This window comes from Parus major, chromosome 6, assembly GCF_001522545.3.
Source record: "Parus major isolate Abel chromosome 6, Parus_major1.1, whole genome shotgun sequence".
NCBI lineage: Eukaryota > Metazoa > Chordata > Aves > Passeriformes > Paridae > Parus > Parus major.
The window spans coordinates 21,095,016-21,116,356 of NC_031775.1; the positions used below are offsets into that span (position 1 = coordinate 21,095,016).

At 49.8% G+C, this 21,341-nt stretch overlaps 3 protein-coding genes across 9 annotated transcripts in view; 2 read left to right on the forward strand and 1 right to left on the reverse strand.

Annotated features, from left to right (window-relative positions):
* Positions 1 to 870, forward strand: part of FBXW4 (F-box and WD repeat domain containing 4) — a 60,416-nt gene extending 59,546 nt beyond the window's left edge. For both annotated transcript variants that reach the window (XM_015632959.2, XM_015632960.2), the window contains one exon: positions 108 to 870. In XM_015632959.2, the coding sequence (XP_015488445.1) occupies positions 108 to 224 (117 nt within the window). In that variant the 3' untranslated portion in view covers positions 225 to 870. The remainder of the gene's footprint in view (positions 1 to 107) is intronic.
* Positions 213 to 21,062, forward strand: POLL (DNA polymerase lambda). Of its 6 annotated transcripts, none has more exons than XM_033515842.1 (9): positions 213 to 301; positions 11,001 to 11,143; positions 11,401 to 11,698; positions 12,300 to 12,465; positions 14,862 to 15,176; positions 15,684 to 15,857; positions 16,773 to 16,901; positions 18,867 to 19,035; positions 19,344 to 21,062. In XM_033515842.1, the coding sequence occupies exons 2-9, from the start codon at positions 11,029 to 11,031 to the stop codon at positions 19,706 to 19,708; spliced, it is 1,731 nt and encodes a 576-aa protein (XP_033371733.1). In that variant the 5' UTR covers positions 213 to 301; positions 11,001 to 11,028; the 3' UTR covers positions 19,709 to 21,062. The 6 variants fall into 6 exon arrangements, with proteins under 6 accessions (XP_033371733.1, XP_015488449.1, XP_015488452.1 ...); XM_015632963.3 differs by lacking the exon at positions 213 to 301 and adding an exon at positions 9,649 to 9,867; XM_015632966.3 differs by lacking the exon at positions 213 to 301 and adding an exon at positions 9,649 to 9,867 and having other exon boundaries at positions 11,404 to 11,698.
* Positions 2,490 to 9,608, reverse strand: DPCD (deleted in primary ciliary dyskinesia homolog (mouse)). Its single transcript, XM_015632962.3, has 6 exons — positions 9,517 to 9,608; positions 9,171 to 9,251; positions 8,382 to 8,506; positions 7,478 to 7,611; positions 3,737 to 3,839; positions 2,490 to 2,694 (listed from the first exon to the last, which is right to left on the reverse strand). Exons 1-6 carry the CDS (start codon positions 9,578 to 9,580, stop codon positions 2,590 to 2,592), a joined length of 612 nt encoding a protein of 203 aa, XP_015488448.1. The 5' UTR covers positions 9,581 to 9,608; the 3' UTR covers positions 2,490 to 2,589.
* Positions 21,063 to 21,341: the final 279 nt, after the last annotated feature.

Below are 21,341 nucleotides of genomic sequence, written 5' to 3' on the forward strand. Positions count from 1 at the left end.
GGGAAAACCTGCTTTGCTCAGACATCTCAGCCTTTAGATCTGTAACACCAGCCAGCATCTTTGGGCTGACCTTCTGTCTAAAAGATTGATTGTCCCGTTTTTTGCAGAGCTTTCACCTGTCTTCACCCACCAGCAGCCCAGTGTACTGCCTCCGTTTCAGTACCACCCACCTGTACGCTGCCCTGGCATCAGCCCTGCACGTCCTGGACTTCACTGCCTCGTGAAGGGCACCACAGCTGCTTCTGGTGACCCCAGCTCATCAGAGCTGACACTTGGCTCAGGGAATTGCAGGGCAGGAGAGGTGAGAAAGGCCCACAAGGCTTCTGAAGGGACTTTTTTGCCTGCCAGAAAGCTACAATGAAGAGTGCACAAAGGGCCAAACTTTCTCAACCTTACCTGCCTGTTAGTGAAAATAATAGGCCAATTGTCCTTTACTCTTTTTATTTTGTGCAAGTCAGGAATTGTTTTATTAACTGTGTTCCTTTTTTTCTTTTTATCTTTCTTCCTTTTTTTTTTCTCCTGTGGATACATCATTTGAGGGGCAAGTTGAACCAGGATGCTCCATCAGCTGTGTGCTGGTCTGTTTGAGATCAGCCAAGCTATAAGCATGTGAAGCAAGAATAGGCTGCATGTGGGCTGGACTGATTTGGTGAAGGAAAAGGTGGCTGGAGTGAGGCCCACCTTTCTCTTTAATTTGCTGTCCTGACAGCTGCTTGTGTTGTCCTTCACAGCCAAGAGCAACAATTGAGCTAAAAGGAGAGCCAGCCCTGCTTTCAGTGTGCCTCCCCAAGATGGCTGTCAGGTCAGGCTGTGCACTTGGCAGGGCTGAAATGGTCGTGTTTTGCTAAATAAAACTGAAAGGAAACAAAAGAGATTGTATGTTTTGTTTCAAGTTCTGAAGGGGTTGTGATGTTACCTGCTGATTGCAGAGCCTGGGTGCGTGGGGGAGGTTGGGCCTATTTTCAGATGCTGTATCCATGTCTAATAGATCTCTCTTTCTGGCTAGACCCTGTGACACTGCTGTATTGAGGGTGGTTCCTAGGAGTTTGGATCTCCTGTCACATTTTCAAACAAGAATTCAAAAAGTAGGATCTGTGACTCATTTGGTGCCTGCATAATGAAGCAGCAACCCAGAGTAGTATGAACACCTGGATGTGATTTTCTGGGATCCTGTAGGAACTTCCAAGTGAGCTCTGCTCCTTTTTGTGTTATCCTTCTAAACCTGACATGGGCCTCTTAACAACCATAGCTTTCAGCATGCTCTGTGCTGTCTGGATGGATGTGGATAACGTGCCGTAGTGAATACAGTGGTGTCTGAGGTCTGGCCCTCCTTGGGGAAGGAAGTGTGGGAACCCTACTTGGTTGAATTTGGGTATCCTGGATAGGTAAAGGAGAGGTTTTTATCACAAACTGAGAGCACTTCTAGGGTGAACCACTCAGCATGGTGCTTTGTTAGTATATTAATTTCCACTGTAAAGAGGCTGCTCTTTCCTTGTGATGCACAAGAATTGGAGGAATATGTTTGTTGGATCCCCAAACTCTAAGAAATTGTCATGGTTTGAAAGCAACCTCATCAGGGGAGCTATGCTAGGAGCCCATGAGCAGCTCCCTTGAAGGTAGACTTTGGTAGCAACTGTTCAGGTATGAACTGGGATGGAACAAGATTCAGAAATCTAAGCAGGGGGATGGCTGTTGGAGAGGAGTTGGTAAAGCAGCACTGTTGGGGTTGTCCCTGTACAGTGGGGTTTGCAACAGGCCATGTTTGTGCCTTCACAGAAGGATGGGCAGCTGCTGCTCCTTAGCCAGACAGTGGCCCAGCCACTGCTTCCCCTCTGTGCCATGCAAATGGAGGCAGCTGCATGTTGGTTCCTGCACTCTGCACAGCCCTGTCACGTTGTGGGTGGCTGGCACTTTATCCTGTTTCATAGGCTGTGCCCCCTCAGGTAAAAGCATTGGTGCTGTTTGCAGAGATACCAAAGTCACCAGAGCATCCTTGTGACTGCATGGAGGAGCTGCATAACTGCACAGGAGGGAGCTGCTTCCAAACACATCCCAGGCAAGTAACGGGTGTGAGGAGGGAGTTCTTGCTTTCTTGTTTTCCAGACATTACTGCCTTGAGCAATGGTGGCAGATGGGGAATTCTCAAGGTGTCATGTTGCTCATGGAGGATGGGGACAGGGCTGCTGGTTGTACATGGGTGTGCTTCCCTATGGGTGTGCATACTACAGCTTTCCACAATTCATAGCAGGATCATTCTCTCCCTGAAAGTGTTCCAGGCCAGGCTGGATGGGGCTTTGAGCAGTCTGGTCTAGTGGAAGGTATCCCTGCCCATGACAGGGAGGTTAGAACTAGATGATCTTGTGTTATCTTTCCAACACAAACCATTCTATGGTTTTATGAAATGTCTGCATAAATCGACAGGCCAGGCAGCAGACAGGTCAACTACCCTGCCATCTTCCTGGCCTTAGAGAGATTCCTCTAAATGGCTCTATTAACAACAGAACTCATTTTTATTAGATAAGGCAAAATAAACACCATTAGGCTGTGACAGAGAGCTGCCCCTCACCTCAACCTCTTAGCAGCCACTGCCTACTGGGTCTTACATTCTCCATCCCCACTGTTAGCTGCCTTTATCTTCTTCAGCTCCTTCTGCAGCTGCTCTTCTGCAGCCAGGATCTCCTTCGGCTTCTGGTACTGTAGGACAGAGAGAAATGCCCTTAAGACTTCCGAACTCCTGTTCAGCCTCTGCTCCAAGCAGACCAGCTGGGGCCTGTTGCTGCCAGCCAACTGTTCCTGCCAAGGGAGGCCTTGCCATTACCAGTTGCCTCTGAAGCCCATTTAGAGAGGTGGTGCCATCAAACTAGAGACATTAGCCAAGTTCTGGAGTGCCTTTTACAGTCCAAGTAAAACTTTCCAGTTAGGTGTGGAATCCTGGCCCCCTCAACTCCTCCGGAATATCCTGGCAAGCAGATCCTTGCTGTGTTCACTAACTTAGTAAGAATTGCAGTTCCTCTATCTTCCCCTCAGAGGCCTTTCACCCAGCTGCAGCTTAGTGGTGGATGAAGGTGCTTTTTGCAAGGTTTGGCCAGTAGCAAACAGAAGCTCATGAGGACACAAGGTGTTCCTCTTGGCCCATTTCCTCTGCATGTGCAGTCCAGCTCTGCTGCCAGGTTTCTCACAGAGGGTGTGCCCTCTGTGTAGCTGACTTCTGCACTGAGTAAGACAAGCACCTGTTGCTCAAAAGCATCTGTCTGCTCCTTGCCACAAGGAGTGTGTGCCCATGTTGCTGGTCTCTTGCTTCCACCATGTGTGTGGAAGTGTTCCCTCTCTGAAACAAAGCAGCAGATGATTATTTTTATTATTATTTTTTAAGACTGTGAGACTTCAAAGTGCAGCAAATCCTTGGGCTTTTATGCTCTGAAACAAGAGAAATTTAGTATCACTGAGAGTGGAGGCTTGCTGAGGCCTGGGGGAGAGAATACATGGAAAATAGGGCATGACACTCTTCCACCTGCATGTCACCTTGAGCAGCAAGCAGGGCCCCTCCTGCCACCTGGGATCTCTTGGCTAGTGTCAGCATGCCCAGTGTAATCTGAAACTCCCACTGACTGTGACAGAGAAGGGGCTGCATGGGTGACCCTCAGCTCTGCCTCATTTCCCCACATGTAAGAACTTTAGCTTCTTTGTGGACATAAAGAGAAGGGCAGAGTGCTCTTCTGCGTGGTTAAAACCTCACCGTGATGATCAGGGTGTTGTTGGCATGGGTGAAGCTCAGGGCAGCTGCATCCAAGGGGAGGTGGTATCTGTCCAGATCAGGAATAGAGAACTTTTTATAGTACCTACAAATGAGAGAGGAGACAGAAATAAGGAAGGTGGGGTTTCTATTCTGCCACTAGGAGTGCTGAGACACAGACTGCTGGCCTACAAAGTGTAGATGAGGACAACAGAACTCTCAGGGTTGGCAGGAAGCCCTTGTGCCATGTTGTGTGAGTGCCAGTGCCCCCAGGTTAGCAGGAGCACTAGAAACAAACCTCCAAACTGGAAACCAGACCTGGCAAAGTCCTGAAGAGCTTTGGTGTGTGACAGCAGGCTTGGTCCCTCCAGCTTGCCTGAATGTATAGTGCCAATTACGATTAAAGATCAACTATTCACCCCTACCAAGGTGTTCCTTGTCTTTTTCCCTGCTCATGGCCTCTCATTCCCTCTAAGTATCAGCTTCCTTTAGTTTTTGTCAAAATAGTGGTCAAAGCTCTTGTGCCATACCTTCCTCTGTGATGCATCACTTTGTGTTGCAATCCTTCCTAAACCCCTCTTCTAAACTTCTTGCTGTACTTCCTAGGTAACTTCTTGCTTTGTTGCACGGTGGTGCTCAGGCATATCCCTGGGCACAGATCTCCAGATGTAACTGCCCACAATCACCTAAGCCTCTGCTCTGTAGCATCTCCATGCAGCCCCCATGGTGGCTGTGGTGCTTCTCTGCACATACAGCTCTCCTAGTCGTCCCTTCCCTGGTTTCTATCCCCGTCTTCCAAAAACCTCTCACATCCAAGCAGAGGACAGAGATGTTAGATGTTTTTGCTAGCTAAGAGATTTCCTAAGACTCTGGAGCCAGAACTCTATAGACCTGTGTCTGTGATTGCCTGAGATCATCTGTGCTTGGTATGGCTTGCCCCGCATCTAACTGCCTCTCTGGGGCTGCACCAGGTACACTGGCATGTGGTCCTGTGCTCACGCAGAAACATGGCTGGATTTTTAGTCTCTTCCAGCACTCTTGTGGGCAATCCTCTCCAAGGAATTGGCCTGTAGCTGGTACTGAGGTGTCAGGAGCAGAGTGGGAATAGGCAGTGGCTGCTACCCTGATTGGTGCTTCTCAATTCAGCTGGCTCTGTGTGAGGCTTGGCCTCTCTAGCTACCTCTGCCCAAATTGCGGTTTATTTTCCAAGTCACGGTGAAAACAGCTACAAAAGGCAAATGGCTTTCCCGGTGCAGTGGGAGGAATGTACACGGCTTGTTACCGCAGGGCTCAAACCGTTCTGTGTTGTCACTGCTGTCGGTATTTGGAAAAGGTGGCAGACATGGATAATAAGGGAGATGTCAAAGGTTAAACAGCAGAGATTAGATGAACACAAAGACATGTTAAGGAAGTGTTAACTTCTTACCGATTAGACAAAAAAAAAAGCAGTACACAGAAAAAACCACTGTTTCAAAGGGCCTTGGGAGTCATCAATGAAACAGCAGCATTCTGCTGCCCCAGGACTAAGGAGAAGGAGAGAAGAATGGCTTTGGCTGGCCTCAAACTAAAATCTGTGACAAGATCAAAGGAAACCAGATCTGCCTTGCCAACCCCTCCTCCTCCTAACATTACCACTGCCTCTCACTACAATAATTGAATCAGGTTAGGCGTTTGGGGAGGTGGCTTTCCAGGTTTGTTTTCAGAGTTCAGTTTAATGGATTTATTTTACAGCAAGAGGTTTTAAGCAAATCCCACTTGAGCAGCCCTTGCCGTGGCCAGAGGGAACAGAGTGACTGGTGGAAGTGAAGAGCTCCTGTCTGGGCTGGGGCCATAGCTGATGGGTGGTTATCATAGCCGATGCAGGCTGATTCTCTGCCCTCTCCTCTCACCCCATGGCCAAGGGCAGTATTACACTCTGAGTCCTGGCCCGAAATCCAGTGTGTGTGTGAAATCACCTCTATTATTTTCCTACTGGAAACCCACTTTTTGTCAGCCCGTAGGGAAAACTGCTACTGGTATGCTGAGAATTTAGAGCTGAGCTACTCAGTAGTGACTTGGCAGCCCATGCTGTTACTTGTGCCTCTGGCTGGCGGTCAGCACAGCTCTGTTGCTCAGGAGCAGCGTGGCTGACTTCCAAGGGCTGGAGAGGCTCCGAGGTTTCCTTTCTCTCCCGTAGTGATGTGCGCTCTCTGTGGATTCCACACTGTTGTTGCTATCTTGGAATTAGTTGCTGAGTGGTGCCTTGCCCTGGCTGAGACCCAGGAGAAATGATCTAAGATATCCTGGAGCCTGTACTAAGTGTGCTAGTGCTGGTGTCTGTCCCTGCTCCCTGCTGACAGTAACGTCATTCTTGTCCTCAGTAAGGTGGCTTTCAACTTTAATTCTGAAAGTCCTTAACTGTCAGACACAGGCCATGAGTTGCTGTTGGGTCCTCTGACACTAGTCTGTGAGAGAACAAGTGTCAGCTGCTCATAGAAGACCCCCCTGAGAGCGGTACAAAAAAGCCTGACCTCGGGTAGGGGTAAGTAAAGCCTCAGTGCTACATTATAACTTTATGGCACCTCTGCAGGAAATTCCCACATACACAGGCAAGGAACACATACACACCACTATCACTAGGACTGGGAGTAAATAAGCCTGTCTGTGACAGTATGTGGCTGGATTTAGGATCAAGTACTCCATTACTGTCCTAGCTCCATGCATATCCACTTGTGGCTGATGGGAATCTCATTCATCTTTTGCTACATAGTTTTCCCTCCTAAAGCACCACTGTTGTGTGAATCCCTCTGTGTGCATTTAGGCCAACATCTTTCTGTATTAGAGCTGTAATTTCTTCCTGTTTCTATGCGTTAACTTCCCTCTTCCCAGCCTTCTGGTTTTGAGCCCCCAGGTACGCTGATGTGCAGAGTTCCAGCAGCTTTTTGCCGGGAGACTTCGCGGGTGCCGCCTCACGAAGCCTTCGGCAGCCGAGAGGCCGCAGTTCTGTGCCGACAGCACCACCTACAGCCACTTCCATCACCTTCCCTTGTGCTCCCAAGGCTCGTTCCGTGCACTCACTTCCCAATACTACAGCTTCATCTTGACTTATCTGAGGCTGTAGATGCTCTGGGAAACACATAGCGTGTGTTTCATTCCATGTGAGATGCCATGTATTGACACATTACAAGATGTAGCTTTAAAAGCATTTTCCATTTTCTTCCTCCAATCTCAAATCTGTCTTGGCAGAACACCATGGTGCTTCCTTCCCAGATTCAGTCTGTCTTTTTTGCTTGCTATCTCCAGATCATATCACTGGCATTGTGACTATAGGACGTGTTTATGCAGGGAGTCTGTCTGGGTACCCACAACTTTGCTGTCCATGTTGAATCCTGCAGCATTCCATGATGCAGTGACTAAATCAGATGGAGAAAACGGAATGTTCTAGCCTCAAAAGGTCTGCAAGGCTCTTACTTCATTTTTCTGAGAAAGTGACATCTGACAGAGCAAGAACAGGGCAAGCACCACCCTACTGGAGCCAAGATGAGTTTGCAAGGGCCAGTGCAGAGCTTGAGAGGCCCTACTTGTAAATGTGTCTGAGGAAGTTGGGAGTGGAAATTGGGCAGCAGGAGTGCTGCAAGATGAGGCCCCTCAGCCTTTGCACACTAGGGACAGAAGAGGAGACAGCCCCCTGTGCAATCATAGCCTGCCCTCTGTGCCAGCCCACCCCAAGGGACTGTCAGCACTGGCAGTGCTGTCCTTACTGACTTCTTGTTGGTGGTCCGGATGACACAGCAGCGCTGCCCCTCTTCCACGGAGACACTGTAGACCTCTTTGGGGTAGGGAAGGTTACGGATCCGCCACTGGAAGCTGCTCAGGGTATCCTTCCTCATGAAGATAGGCTACAGCAAACAAGTACCTTTAGCAAGGTCCCTCCAGCTGTCTCCTCCCTGTTTCCTTCCTTACTACCTTGTGAGACTCCACATGGGAGTAGCTTCATACTAGAGCATTAGGGAGTAACTCAAGCTGTAGAGCACCACTTTCCTGCAGCTAGGGCTGCTCTGCCTTTACCCTGGGCACTGCTTCCAGGAGGCTGGAAGTGTTCAGTGAGGAAGCCTTGCAGTACAGGGTTACAGGGGCCTCTTCCTCACAGGCAACCAAATACTGAGCTCTGCCTGCTCTAGGAACCTGCTGGATTCAGTCCTAGCTCTGACCCAATTTGCAGTGCAGAGCTGTGCTTGTGTTTCAGGTCTATAGAAAAGCAGGTGAGAGACTAAAACACCTGTGCCCTCAGCTAGATCTAGGGGTGTGAAGATGAAATAAGCTGTGCCCTATTAGGGAGCAGCCTGCTATGTGCTTCCTGTGCCTTTCATTTCTATCACCTGTTTTTCTATCCCCTGACTTGTCCTGGCACTGGCCTTCCTGGCTCTTTCAAGACGGGATAGTAGTTGGCCAGCACAACAGTACAGTTTCTTTACTTAAAGAAACTACAAATCTCTTGAAAACTCCTAAAGAACCTAACCTTTCTACTCAGCCCTGGAGTTTTGGGGTGATTTGTAGCAGAGTGCTGGGTGCATTAAAGCTGTCTCTTGGTGATTTGCACTCTACCAACTGCTGTAAGCACAAGACAAGGTAGTTTTAGGTGCAGTGATACCTGCAGACCCTTACATACATTTGAGCTGCTCTCTGTTATATGCTCTGACTCCAGTGCTCCCAGGAGTGGTGAGGTTGGCTCTCCCACTTCCACCTGCCACTTGCCAGTGCCCCCGAGGGTGTTCTTCTCTCGCCATTTTCTACCTGGGGAAGAGAGAAGAAGGGTTTTCATTCTTCTGCTCTGTAAGAACTCCAGCAATTGACTGTCAAAGCTGCCCAGCACACTGAGATGATATGAATACATGTATCTTAATTCCAGTAATTTCAACATTGGTGTGAGTTGATCTGCTAGTTGGCCAGTTCCTAGGTCAGAAATTCTGTGCTGAATGCCTCTCTTTTTTGCTACTTGGTGCTGAAGCCATAGTGGGGTTGCAACAGGTGCTGTGCTGCAGCTGATGTGGTTTTGGACAAGAGCCATAAATAACACCTTGTTTGTGGTAGCAGAAGCCACCAAAAAGCACATTTTCAGCCCTTCATGTGGTACAGAATCGGTGCCTGGCAACTATGATGGCAATATGATCTAGTCTGTCCAAGTCTGTTGTGACAGATCGATGTCTGGGGGAGATCCTGGGCTAAAGCAAGGTATGCTATGCCATGAAAGTTAAGAGAACCCTGGCTGCAAGTTGAACCCTACTTCTGTCCCTGCAAAATTCTGAGACAGACACACCTGTGTCCCAGAACAGGCTGGGATGATTTGTTCCTGACCAGGTGGTCCCTCTCAACACCCCAGCGCTGAGGGTACAGACCTACTGCCCTGCTGTCCTGCCCCAACCACGTCTGCTGGGGGCCAGCTGACAGCACCACTTACTTATTAACTGGCCCGTCTTAATGTCGTACTCTTCGGCCATCTCCTTCCCATCCTCGAACAAGTAGTGGATCTTCCGCTTCCCTAGAGGCAAGACAGATGGTGAGAAGCAAAGGGATACACCTACCCCTGGGTGTAGGGCTCTGTCCCACTGCTGGGGCCATATCCCATTGTCCGGGAGCCCGTCCCACAGCCCGCGTTGATGGCCTTGTGTCCTCCCGCGGGGCCCTGCCCGAGGTGCGGGGCTGTGCCCAGGAGCGCTCCCCTCCGCGCCCACTCCCTGCAGGGCCACCCCACACTCCGCGGCGGGAGCAGGCTGGGGCTGTCCCGACCCTCGCCCCGCGGTTACCGTCCTGCACCAGCGCCGTCTTGCCAGCCGCCCGCAGCCGCTCCAGCCAGCTTGGCACCGCCATGGCGGCCGCGCCGTCGCCGCGGCAACGCGGAAACTTCCGCCCGCCGCCCGGAAGCGCTTCCGGCCCGGCCGAGCTGAGCGCGGCCCTGCCCGGGCGCGGCCTCGGCCCCGCGCTCGTTCGGGGCCCTTCCCTCTCCGGCTGCGCCCCCCTCAGCTCCCGCCTTCCCTCGGCTCCCCCGGGCACAGCCGCGAGCTCTGGGGGGGGTTGTTCTTGCCCCCGAGGTTGTGAGTGTTGCCAGCCCCAGGTTGGTGGCCTTGAAACCTTCGCGGCCTGAGGAGGCTGGCAAGGCAGGTTTGGTGCCCGGCGCGTGGGTTGTGGTTTATAGGAGTTAAAATACAGCCTGCAGAAACACACTTCCGAGCCCTGGAACGTACTTGGGCACCCAGAACCTTGGCGGGCTTTTGGTGCGGGTTTTTTCTTTATCTAATAGAAAGAATTACTATTTCCAGAGGGCTTTTTCTTTTTTTTTTGGTCAAAACGAACTGAAAACCGATATGTTTCAGCTAAGGTGAGTTTTAGAAATGTAGCAGGGTTTCTGTTCCTATCGAGCTGAACTCTCCCTCGCGGAAGCAAGGGCTTGAGTCGATCTCTGGGTTGGTCTTCAGAGGATTATGTTTAGTACTCAGATGACAAAGTGACCATAGCAGGAAGCCATGGCCAGATGGGAACATTTTCAGCTTTTCCAGGTTTGGTAAGATAGGTTTGTGTTGGACTGTGTCTCAGAACTTTAAGAGAAACACAGAGTGCTGCACAGAGAGGAAACTAGGTTGGTGTTTTCTTAGTGCTGCAGCCACATGGAAGGGGCTCTTGGGTTATAAAGCAAATCAGGGCTTGTGTGGGCTATGGAAAAACTGAGCTTCCTTGTTTCCTGATAGTTCAAGCTCCAAAGTTTGCATTTGCAAGGCTTGTCATGGTAAAGCTACAGTTGTATGCATATTGAACTTGGCTAGTTAATATTTAGTAATTTGCTATTTTCAGATAAAGCCAAGTAGGGAGTTTTCCTCTTGTGGCTGTGTGAATCAGTGTTTTATCTCATAGGTCACTGGATTTCAGCCCTGGCAGGAGAAGTGTTTTCCTCTTGTGAATGTGCTTAAGAAATACCTGCAAAATAAAGTTGCTTCTTTAGGCTGAGCATATAGGAGCTGCAAAATGTTAAAGTAGTTGAATGCTTTCCATTGTAAGAACTCAGCTGTAGAGGTTTCTAAGACATTAAGGCAGGGTTCACTTAAGTGACTTTCTGACTTTGGTTTTTCTGACCTTGTGGGCTGCAGTTCTTCTGGTTGCCTCCCTCAGGCTGAGCATTTTTTGAAGGCAACAACAGAAAACTTCAGAACAGCAAAGACAGTGAGCAACGTTAGTGAATCTTGAGTTGTGATTAGGCAAGTTTTAAACAACCTTGCTCTTTTTTATTTGTATTTAGGAATTGCTGCTAACCTTCTCACAGGCCTATGGAGCCACAAGGGATTGTAAAAGCCTTTCCCAAGAGGAAGAAGGTGAGGGATGACTCAGGGAAAAGCATCCCTACAAAGATCCTGAAAGAGGAGGGAACAGAAATACCTGAGGGTAAGTCCTGTGTCCCTGTAATGTGGGATATAATACTTATACCCAGCATGTGAACTGCAATTGCTGTTCCCCAAAGGCTTTTTCTGCCCCTAAGTGTGTTTTCTGTAGAGGTTATGGCCACCTTGGTTTGGTGTGTCCAGCTGAGCCTCCCAAAGACTGCCTGCCAGGGCTGGTGCCATCAAGTCCTGTGTGAGAGGTGTAGCCCTGCTGGGCTGAGGTACTTTGTCACTGTGTCCCTGCCCCTATGCTTTCCTCAGCAGAGTGGCTGAAACCAGTCATTGCCTACGTGCTGCAGGCTGGCATTGGCCAGGCCAGGGCTGAGATCTTCCACAGGCAGATTGTCCAGAATGGGGGTGTTGTACACAGCCAGCTCTCCTCGGAGGTGACACACGTCATTGTGGCTGAGGACATGGACTGTGATCGCGCCTTTCGGCTCCTCAGATTGACCAAGCTGCGCCCAGGGCTGCAGCTGGTGAAGGCATCCTGGCTTAGTGCTTGCATTAGAGACCAGAAACTGCTGAGTACTGCTGGCTATGGCATCTTTATCCCTCACAGGTATGTAAATGCCACACTACCTTTCCTCCATCCTAAACTGAACAGCACTAAAATTTGACCTCTGCTCAAATTCTTGGACTGCAACTCCTTGCAGCTCCTGTGAGCATGACTCCATGTTCTCTGAGGTAGCAAAACATGTAATAGGGCCCAGAAGTACTAGCAGAAGTCCTGTCACTTGCTGCAGGTGCTAAAGGCACCTCTTCTGATCTATCTGTGATATCAAGATATCTCTTAAAAATACTGAGGATCAAGTACTGTTTCTTACTTACTGCAGATGAAAGGTAGAGAGAAACTGGCAACTAAGAACAAGAAGAAATTAAAAATGGAGCAGCAGGCATGGGTTAGGATCAAAATGTTTTGGCAAAGTTTTGGAAGGAGAGTCTAAGAGTGAGGTAGGTAGGAATGGAAGTTGCAGGTCAGCAAGGTAGATGTTAACTGCATAGCTGAGCTAAAACCAGAGTAATTAATTTGCAATCTGAGAGAGTACAATTCATATGGGTTATTTGGTTCATCCCAAAACATGCAAAAGGATTTCTTGGTGAAACTTCTGGGGGCTGAGAAGTCCTCCTTCTCCTGTACTGAGACATCTGATCCATGGCAGGTACCTAGAGGAGGAAGAATTCCAAAAAGAACAGCAACAGATCCTGGACAGAGAAAAAATTCAGCCCCCAGCAGAGGAGGGAGCAGTGAAACTGAATACTGAATCACAGGTGGAGGATTCCTCACAGCAAGGCTTGGGCACCCTTGGACAGCAGCAACTGGCTGAGGTGAGGCTTTTCTGCACAGATCCATCTCCTTGTGAACAGGTCCTGCATGCTGCTTTTCCTGGCTAAAAGCATCCCTAGGATGTATCCTAAGGGATACAATGTGAGATTTTCTCAGTGAATGGAAGGTGTTTGGATGTTTCAGTGATCCAGACTCAGGCTGTGGACATGGTTACTGCTTCTCTTTGTCCTTTTTAGGTGTTAAGAATAGAAACAACACCCCTAAATTTTTGTTCCCATCAAAACATTTCCAGCTGAAGTAGACCTGGTGCTCTCAGGCCAAGGCTCACTGTGGTGATATTCATGTGGATCAGGTTGCTACCAGATGGATTGTGGAGGTGTTCTTAAAATATCTGTGTTGGGTTATTAGTAGCTTCTGCTGTGAGTCAACTTCTCTGGCCTGCTGTTATCTTTCCTTCCTTTCTGTGTATTTTTGCTCAAATTTGCTGAATTCTTCTTGGGCATTGGTGTCATTCAAATCTCTCTGTAGCAAAGTTACCATAAACATCCCCAGCAGCTGCCTCGTATTGCTGGCATCTGTTTTGCTACACAGTCCAAAATTTTGTTGCCCAAACCTTGCAATTACTCTCTACCTGGCAGCTCACTGAGGGCACAAAAGCCACAGTTGTAGATATTTCAGTAAAATCTCTTGTCCCAAGCTTAGGTCTGTGCTACTTGGGGAGGAGTGGGATATGCTCTAAAGACAATACCAACCACTTGAGACCCAGCTACAACAATAAAGCTGAAACTTAGTTTAGAAGTACCTTTCAAGCACAGAGTCTTTTCTAGCTTGGGTGGATGTTTTTTCTCTTGGACATGATGGGTGTGCCAGTGTTTATTACTAAACAAAGACTGATCTGGGAGTTCTGCCTTTGGATGTAAACTCCTGTGAGGAAAGCCTGTTACCAGTCAGACTAGCAATCACTTTTTGACTGGCATCCAGGTGCAGTAGATCTCTGCAAGGCAGCCTCTGTAAGCAGTGCCAGTTACTCTCTGTGAACCCAGAGCTGTCATCCCAGGCTGCCTCCCTCCCTCTCAAGTAGCCTATTGCTACTAGTTGGTTTTGCACATTTGGTTGTAAAGAGTCCATCAGCTTTGCTGACAAAGTGTAGAGAGTCAGAGGTTTAAGGGCTGTTTCACCTCTGTGACACTGCTGGCCAAGAGGATGGGACTTGCTTCCAGCTCCAGTGTTCTCTGTATTGTGATTGGATAGTGTGCTCCTTTATGTGCTTTTAAGGGGCTTACTGACTTATCTGAGCCCTCTGACGCTTTGCTGCCCTTAGAGAGAGCAGCATCTCAGGGGAGTTGCATTTCAAGGCAAATTAAACTGATTAAGTCTATGAAATCCTCAATCTTGCCCGGTTTTCAGAGTAATAAAACAAGACTGAAAAACACATTTCATCTATGTCTCTCCAGACCTCCTGCCTCCTCAGCCAGCAGAACCAGAGGTTGTAAGGATGTGGCTCTGACTTAGGCTGACACTGCAGAAACTCAGAACATGGTGTGCTGCATGTAATTGCTGGCCTGATCCCAAACAACCCTGAATCGCTCATTTTCTTCCACAACACAGAAGCTCTTGGATCTTCATAGACTCCTGTGTTTATACATCAGGGGAGATGGGGACCCCAGTGAGCAAAGCAGTCTACAAAGCCTCTGTGCGGCTTTCCACTTCTATCCCCTTTTGTTCATTACCTGAAGCTGAGGCTCATTGTTTCTTAAGTCTACACAGAGGCATCCTAATGCTGAGGGTATCAGCAAATGCATACATTGGTTCTTTCTTCTGTCACTGAGGAATGTGGAGTCCTTTGTGTCATTCCTTCCTCCCCCTTTTCTTTTGCAGATAGCCATGGGGAAAATGAGGGGGTTTTAATTTACTACTCTGTTAAGATTTTGTGTCTGTAAACTGAAAACAAAGTTCAGTGCCTATCTGCTGTCATCTGCATCATGGGGTAGAAGTTGCTGAGTCTGAATGTGAGAGATGTGCCTGTGCTGCCACCAGATGAGCTAAAAGTTTCCCAGTGGGAGTAGGGAGTCAAGATCTCTGCCAGCCAGGGATTTTGGCATTGTCATACCTTGCTGCTGGCAGCAGTTGCACACTTACTCAGTGTCTTACTTCAGTTAGTGGCTTGGCTGTAGGAGGGGGCTATGTGCATGAATCACAGGTAGACAGCAGTTTAGTCTCCTGTGCTGTGTGAGATGTGCATGTGTTGCTTGAGGTGTGAGGAACTGTGGTGTGCATATAACCAGCCATTTCTAGAGGTGGCAATTGGAGCGTGGCATGCCAGAGATGGAGGGTGGTTAGTGCTCTGGCTTCCTAATCTCAGAAATAGCTTGTGCCAAGGGGACTTATGAGGCATGCACTTATTCTCACATGGCTGCTTTCTGATCTTTCCCTGAAGAAATACTCTAATGATGAAGACAGTGAAGGAGAAGATGCTGGTGTCACCCAGGGAGATCTGGAAGCATTGATTTCTGGCCGCTACCCTGTGAAATCATCAGAGGAGATCAAGGACACAGTGGCCCAGCCTCCCAGCAAGTGGGTTTGTGCCCAGTCTTCCAACACCAAGAAGGAAAATCACAACCAGTGCATCACAGAGAAGCTGGAAGTGCTGGCAAAGGCTTACTCTGTCCAGGGGGACAAGTGGAGAGCTCTGGGCTACTCCAAAGCAATCAATGCACTCAAAAGCTACCACAAACCAGTCACCTCCTACCAGGTAAAACAGCTCCCCAGGGGGGTGGAGCAGGGAGATAGACCTTCCATGGAAGTTGTACAGCAAGTGGAAATTGAGATTTATTTACCATACACAGTGTTTGCAGAACAGCAGAAAAATGGAATCTGAGCCTTTTAGGGCCAGATCTGAACACTTAAAAGATAAATACCTTCCTTAGACACAGTGCAGGGACATTTTCACCTTGCCCTTCATCAACAGCGTCTGGCCACCGATAGTGATAACATGTAAAACTGACTGGATATGAGCCTTAGGGGCTGTGGCAGTCCAATGTGTTCATGTTTCAGTCCCATTTTACAGGCTTGTCCTTTTCCACTTGAGTTGATCAACGAAGGTAAGCCTGAGCTAGAGAGGAGACCATCAGGCAGAACTAGTCCTGCCACTTACCCTTTACTCATCAAATGACTAACCAGGCTCTGAGTCAGTAGCAGCTCCCCAGCTGCTATGTTGGTGGTCTTTGCTTTTCCAGTAGCAGCTCTGGTTTCTTTCTAGGAAGCCTGTAAAATCCCTGGGATTGGGAAGCGGATGGCAGAGAAGATCCTGGAGATCTTGGAGAGTGGGCACCTGCGCAAACTGGATCACATCAGTGAGAGTGTCCCTGTGCTGGAGTTATTTTCCAACATCTGGGGAGCAGGGGTCAAGACAGCTCAGATGTGGTACCAGCAGGTAAGTTCAATTCCTTACACAAGAGGCTCTCAAGTTATGGTTTGAAGACTGCTGCTGAGTGTAGGAGAATTACTTTCACAAGTAGTTTTTAATTGCTGATATCTACAGGTAAGATTTAAATCTTTTTTTTGGGAGGAGCTATGAGGTTTTATCCCATTATGTCTCAGCACCCAGCTGAGACTTTGATTGTGGTGAGGCAGATAAAGGACAAAGATGTGGAGAGGGGGAATGGGGGACACGCTGCCTCTGCTCTAGCATCACTTCTTGGAGCTCATGACACACTAGTCATGGCAATGATGTTGCTAAGAAGCCAGGCTTGAATCAGGGCATCTTGTCCATGGAAACTCCTGATGCAATTGCTGGCTGTTTGCCTGTAGCTGTCAGAGCAGCCATCCATCTTCTCTGGAGGTTATAAAAATGAGGTTGAAATAATTGTGCCAACAGGAGCAGCCCAGCTCACTGGGTGGGTTCCTTCTTTAAGAGCAGTTTGTCTCCTGAGCACAAGCTAATGAAGCCTGGTTTCCTGTAGTGTTTGGTTTGTGACTGGATTCTTGACTGTCTTAAAAATGTGTTTGTGTTCATGTTGTCTGCTTTCCCTCACTGGGATGTTGTGGGTGTTGTTCCTTTACCTGCATTACATGGTTTCCTTCAGGGTGTAGGGACACCATGCCTTAAGAGCAGTAGCCTCCTGTTAGAGGAGGGGTGGAGATTGGAGGTATGCATGGATAGTGGGATTGCCTAAATCCCTTATTTTAGGAACCAGGCACTAAAGTGTTCTCTACATGTGATCTCAGAAGCTGTGACTTGGCCTGAACTTGAAACAGGCTAAATACAATCTCCCCAAATCTTGACGGAACGTATGCGAAGAGCAAAGTCTTGGCAGATGTCTGAATATCAGCACATGGTCTGCACTAGGGTTTCCGGACACTGGATGACATCCGCACCAAGGCCACTCTGACCAGCCAGCAGGCTGTGGGGCTGAAGCACTACACGGATTTCCTGGAGCGCATGCCGCGGGAGGAAGCTGCAGAAATAGAGCAGACGGTGAGTACCTTGGCCCCAGGCCCTCAGAGTATGGTACCTGCTGGGACATGACAGGAACGTACATGCTGTGAAAATGGCCCTCGTGTTATAGCTGAGCTCTTCAGCCTCTCCTCTGAGTGGAGTCAGTGCTTGAAGGGATCCTTTTTGGGCATGAGCACACAAGGCCCCTACCTTGCCCCATAAGAAAGTTCAGTCTGAGTGCCGGGCAAGGAAGAGGCTACTTCACAGGGGTCAGTTCTACACACTGCTTTTGAGGAAGGCTGCATATGGCATGGTGGGATAAGCAGGTTTCCAGCTCTGCTTTCTTGCCTCTCATCATGTCTGGAATGTCTGTTTTCAGCTGAGGTGTCCCTGGTGCTCCAGCTTCAAAGGAAGCTGTGAGCACCTTATGATCTAGCTGTGAGTTAGAGAACAGAGGGTGGATATCCTTGGTGGAAGCAAAGGGGATCCAGGCTGCAAAGGAGTGCTGCTTGGTCTAGTATTCTGTGGCACTCCATGACTATGGGGTGCTAAGCCAGTGTACCCTAATGTGAGCAGAGAGCCTGGGGGACATACTGTCATTGCTACCCCTGTGCTCTCCAATCACCATGGAAGCAGCAGCAAGTGTGACCCTGTCACTCGGCCACAGGGCCTGGCCATGAAGAATACCCTCCTGCCAGGCTCCTGCTGGGGTGTCAGTCCTGTGTGCCGGATTAGCCATTTTGGTGGTGAGTGGTCCCTTTCCCAGGCAGGCTGGGCTGAGGAGCTGGCTCTTGGGAGTGGGTCTATTGTTATCTTGATGGGATTACTGTGCTTCCCTCCATACACACGCACACACCTCTGATCGAGGCCCAGGGGAGAGAATGAGGGATTAGTCACTGTCTGTGCTGCCTGTCACAGTGAGATCTGAGGATCTTTTAGACTCTCGGGTGGGGCTGGAAGTTTTTCTAGAAATCTTCATTTAAAGCCAGAGGGGGGGGAAAAAAACACCAGAGGAGAGCTTGCTCCGCATGAGAAAGGCTTTTGTGGCTTCTTGGAGCACCTTTGGGGCAAAGGTTAATGGGTTTATCTCTTGCTAATGAAGGATGATCCCCAAGAGTGACAAGGGGCTGTGGGCACAGACACTGCCTTGCTGAACCCCAGCCTCTGTGATGGCCCCATCACTGGGAATTGCTGAGCCCCTCATTATTTGCTGCCAGCAGGGTGATTGGCACAATCAGACCAAGAATAAGTTAGGCCTGTCAGGGACTTGGGAGCCTTTCTTAAACATGTAATGGATGAAGCCATCAGGGTTAGCACTGTCTGCACAAAACAGGACCTGGGGTCCAGCCTGGAGAAGACTGTAATAGGGGAAATTCTGATTATGTGTTTGCTGGCACCAGCATGTTGGCATCCCTTTGGTCTAAAGTTCTGGGACAATTGTGCTTTTTCTGGGTGAGGAAGCCCAGATCCCCTGCAGACGCAGAGCTCCTTGCAGGAATGAGCTCTAAGGGGCACTCACATATTCTCTGCTATGTTGAGTCCTGCTGGGGAGACTTCATGAGCTCATCCCTGTTTTTGAAACATGGCCTGTGACCATCACCTGTTGAGCTGATTCCCTTTGTGGGCAGAGCTGGTGAGCCTTGTGCTCGTCAGCTGAAAAACCTCTTACCTCTTGCTGTCTCAGAAACTGAAGGCTCTGAAAGCTTTGCTCCTTCATCTTCCTGCTTGTCCCAACCCAGTGCTTCCAGGAGATGGTCAATCACTCTATGGTGTGGCATTGTGCAGGGTGTTTGCAGGACTGGGTGGAGGCCACTCTGGCTCACTCCTCCCCTGACAGCAGGCCAGCCTTCTTTGTGGGACAGTGTGCCATGTCTGCCAAGTGTATGTCTGCCAAGACTTTGGAGATGCAGGACAGACTTCAAGGCAGGCACGAGATCCTTTGCTGCTCTGATGGGAAGGGCATGAAGAGGCTGGTCTCTGACTCCTCATCCCTCTTTCTTGAAGGTCAGACAAGCTGCCCTGGCCCTGAAGCCTGGCCTTGTGTGTGTTGCCTGTGGCTCCTACCGTCGGGGGAAGGCCACCTGTGGGGATGTGGATGTGCTGGTCACCCACCCAGATGGGCAGTCTCACCGTGGGGTGTTCTGCAAGCTGCTCAACAGCCTCCGCGGGAGTGGTAAGAGGATGGGGAAGCTGCTCTTAGAATGGCCAAGGCAAAGGGGCAATGAGGTGGATGGCATTCATTGAAGGATAGGTGATCACTTCTCCCAAGGATGGGACATCTTGTGAGTCCTTAAAATTACTGCCCCTGCACCTGGCTTAGCTGTAGTGTTAAGGAGGGAATATTGCTGCAGCTCAGCATGTTATCCCTGGGGTCCCACTGCTCGTTATGAGACATCTCTGCTGCTCTCTGGGCAGTGGGGAGTTCAGCATGGAGGTGTCTGTCTACCATTCAGCTCCTCTCGGCCTGTTCTCTCTCCCCAGGCTTCCTTACAGATGACCTGGTGAGTCAGGAGGACAATGGTGATCAGCAGAAGTACCTGGGCGTGTGCCGCCTGCCCGGGCCAGCGCAGCGTCACCGCAGGCTCGACATCATTGTGGTGCCGTACCGGGAGTTTGCCTGTGCCCTGCTCTACTTCACAGGCTCGGCTCACTTCAACCGCTCCATGCGTGCCCTGGCCAAGACCAAGGGCATGAGCCTGTCAGAGCACGCGCTCAGCTCGGCCGTGGTGCGAGGCCCTGGGGGTGCCAAGGTGTCCTCTGGCCATACTCTGCCCACTCCCACCGAGAGAGATGTCTTCATTCAGCTGGGGCTGCCTTACCGGGAGCCCTCCGAACGGGACTGGTGATGCCTGGTTGTCACCCTGGGCTTGCTGTTGTGCTGCTGTTTTGAAGGATCTGATTTCCCCAATGGTGGAAAGGCTCTGTGGTGCCTGCAGGCTGAGGAACATATCCCAGCAAACTCCGGGGCTCCCTTGCAAGTGTGAGGCTGGCTGCTGGGCAGAGCTCTGTGGCTTCCTCAGCAGAGGCTGTGGGCTGGAACCACAGTGGAAATGCTGTCTTGGTGTGGTTTCCAAAAGGGCTCATTGCCCAGCAGCTACCTGGCCCTGCTGTCCCCAGTTTTGGAAGACTGGGCTGCCTTGTGATCCAGCCCCTGACAGTGTTTGGGAACAAGGGAAGTGGAATGCATCTTCCTCTGTATGTGAGCACTGAGACTCCGAAATTTCCGTTCTGAGCTGTGAATGAAGGTAGCAGAGGTCTAGCTTGGTTCTGTGACAGGCCTTCCTCCTCGCTTCTGCTGGCAGCTGCTACTGCAGGAGTCTCGATGGGTTAACCTATGCTGCTGCTGCTGCTGTGTCCTTCAGTCTGAGCTGATGTGTCCTTTGATGGGTCCCATTGCACAGGGCCAGGCTGCTGTGACTGCTCCCAACCTTATGTTGTGAGGATCCTCCAGATTTACTGAGAGCCCTGGTCTTCCCCAGGAGCTCCTTTCTTTTCAGTGCAGGAGAGGAGCGGAGCTTGCAGCTTGGGGAGCTGTGCTCAGGAAGGGTTTGAATGTAATGGCACTGAATGTAATCCACAGGGCTGTGTGTCTGTCTGTAGGAGGCATGGATACAGAAACACAAGGAGACAGTTAAGTTCTAATTGTGCCAAAGCAAAGCTTTTTCCCTTTTTCTTTGTGTGGAAGCTATGGAGCCATCTGGTCTTTGATCAGGGAAAGTGTGTGTGTGTGTTTGTGTATACATGTGCATGTGGCTGGTCCCACCAGTTCCATGGGAGTGAATTTTATTTCTCAGGAAACCTCGACTATTTTATATTGTGGAGATGAATTTCCCAGAGACATTGAGTGGTCTGTTACAGGTATTGCAGTGGTTGCTCCTGGCAGAGGTGCCATGGTGGGCATTTCTGTGCCAGGACCCTGAGGCTCTTGCTCCCTTGTGGGGGATCTGGCCCTGTCACATACAGTGACAAAGCTGCATGTTTGCTGCTAGGGCAGGCACAAACCAGGTGGGTTTTCACATTTCCTGTGGCTGCTGGGCACCAGCAGGGCTGGGGCTTTGCTGTGGTGACCCAGACCCCAGCAGTGACATTTGTCAGCTGAGCCTTTATACTGGACACCTGAGGGAAATTAATGTCTTTTGGCATGTCTTGGTGCTTTGAAATTTGAAGTGTAATAAATAAATCCCTTCTCTTTGCCCTTGGTATCTGTCTTTTTCCTCTCTGCACTGTGACTGTTGGGACTTTCTCCTGTGGCTTACCAGGAGCTCCTCCTGTGCTGGCCCATTTCCCTGGTTTCAGTGGAGGTGGAGAACATGCAGTGCAGATCATCACACTGTTGGAGCAGCATTTCTGGCTCTCAGGGCAGGGAGTTGCTGGCCACCATCCTCCCATACCATCTTCTGTCCTGGCATCCAGCTGGCCATGTGGCTGAGCTGGGATTGGCTGTTCGCAGAGAAAGGAGCAATTCTTGAGCTCTGAACC

Excerpts from the sequence above, each read along its gene's own strand:
- POLL (XM_033515842.1), top strand. The coding sequence starts at position 11,029 with ATGGAGCCACAAGGGATTGTAAAAGCCTTTCCCAAGAGGAAGAAGGTG. Across the intron at positions 11,144-11,400 it reads GGGAACAGAAATACCTGAGG|CAGAGTGGCTGAAACCAGTC; the intron begins GTAAGTCCTGTG and ends TGCTTTCCTCAG. Across the intron at positions 12,466-14,861 it reads GACAGCAGCAACTGGCTGAG|AAATACTCTAATGATGAAGA; the intron begins GTGAGGCTTTTC and ends CTTTCCCTGAAG.
- DPCD (XM_015632962.3), bottom strand. The coding sequence starts at position 9,580 with ATGGCGGTGCCAAGCTGGCTGGAGCGGCTGCGGGCGGCTGGCAAGACG. Across the intron at positions 9,252-9,516 it reads GACGGCGCTGGTGCAGGACG|GGAAGCGGAAGATCCACTAC; the intron begins GTAACCGCGGGG and ends TCTTGCCTCTAG. Across the intron at positions 7,612-8,381 it reads TAACAGAGAGCAGCTCAAAT|CCTATCTTCATGAGGAAGGA; the intron begins GTATGTAAGGGT and ends TGTTTGCTGTAG.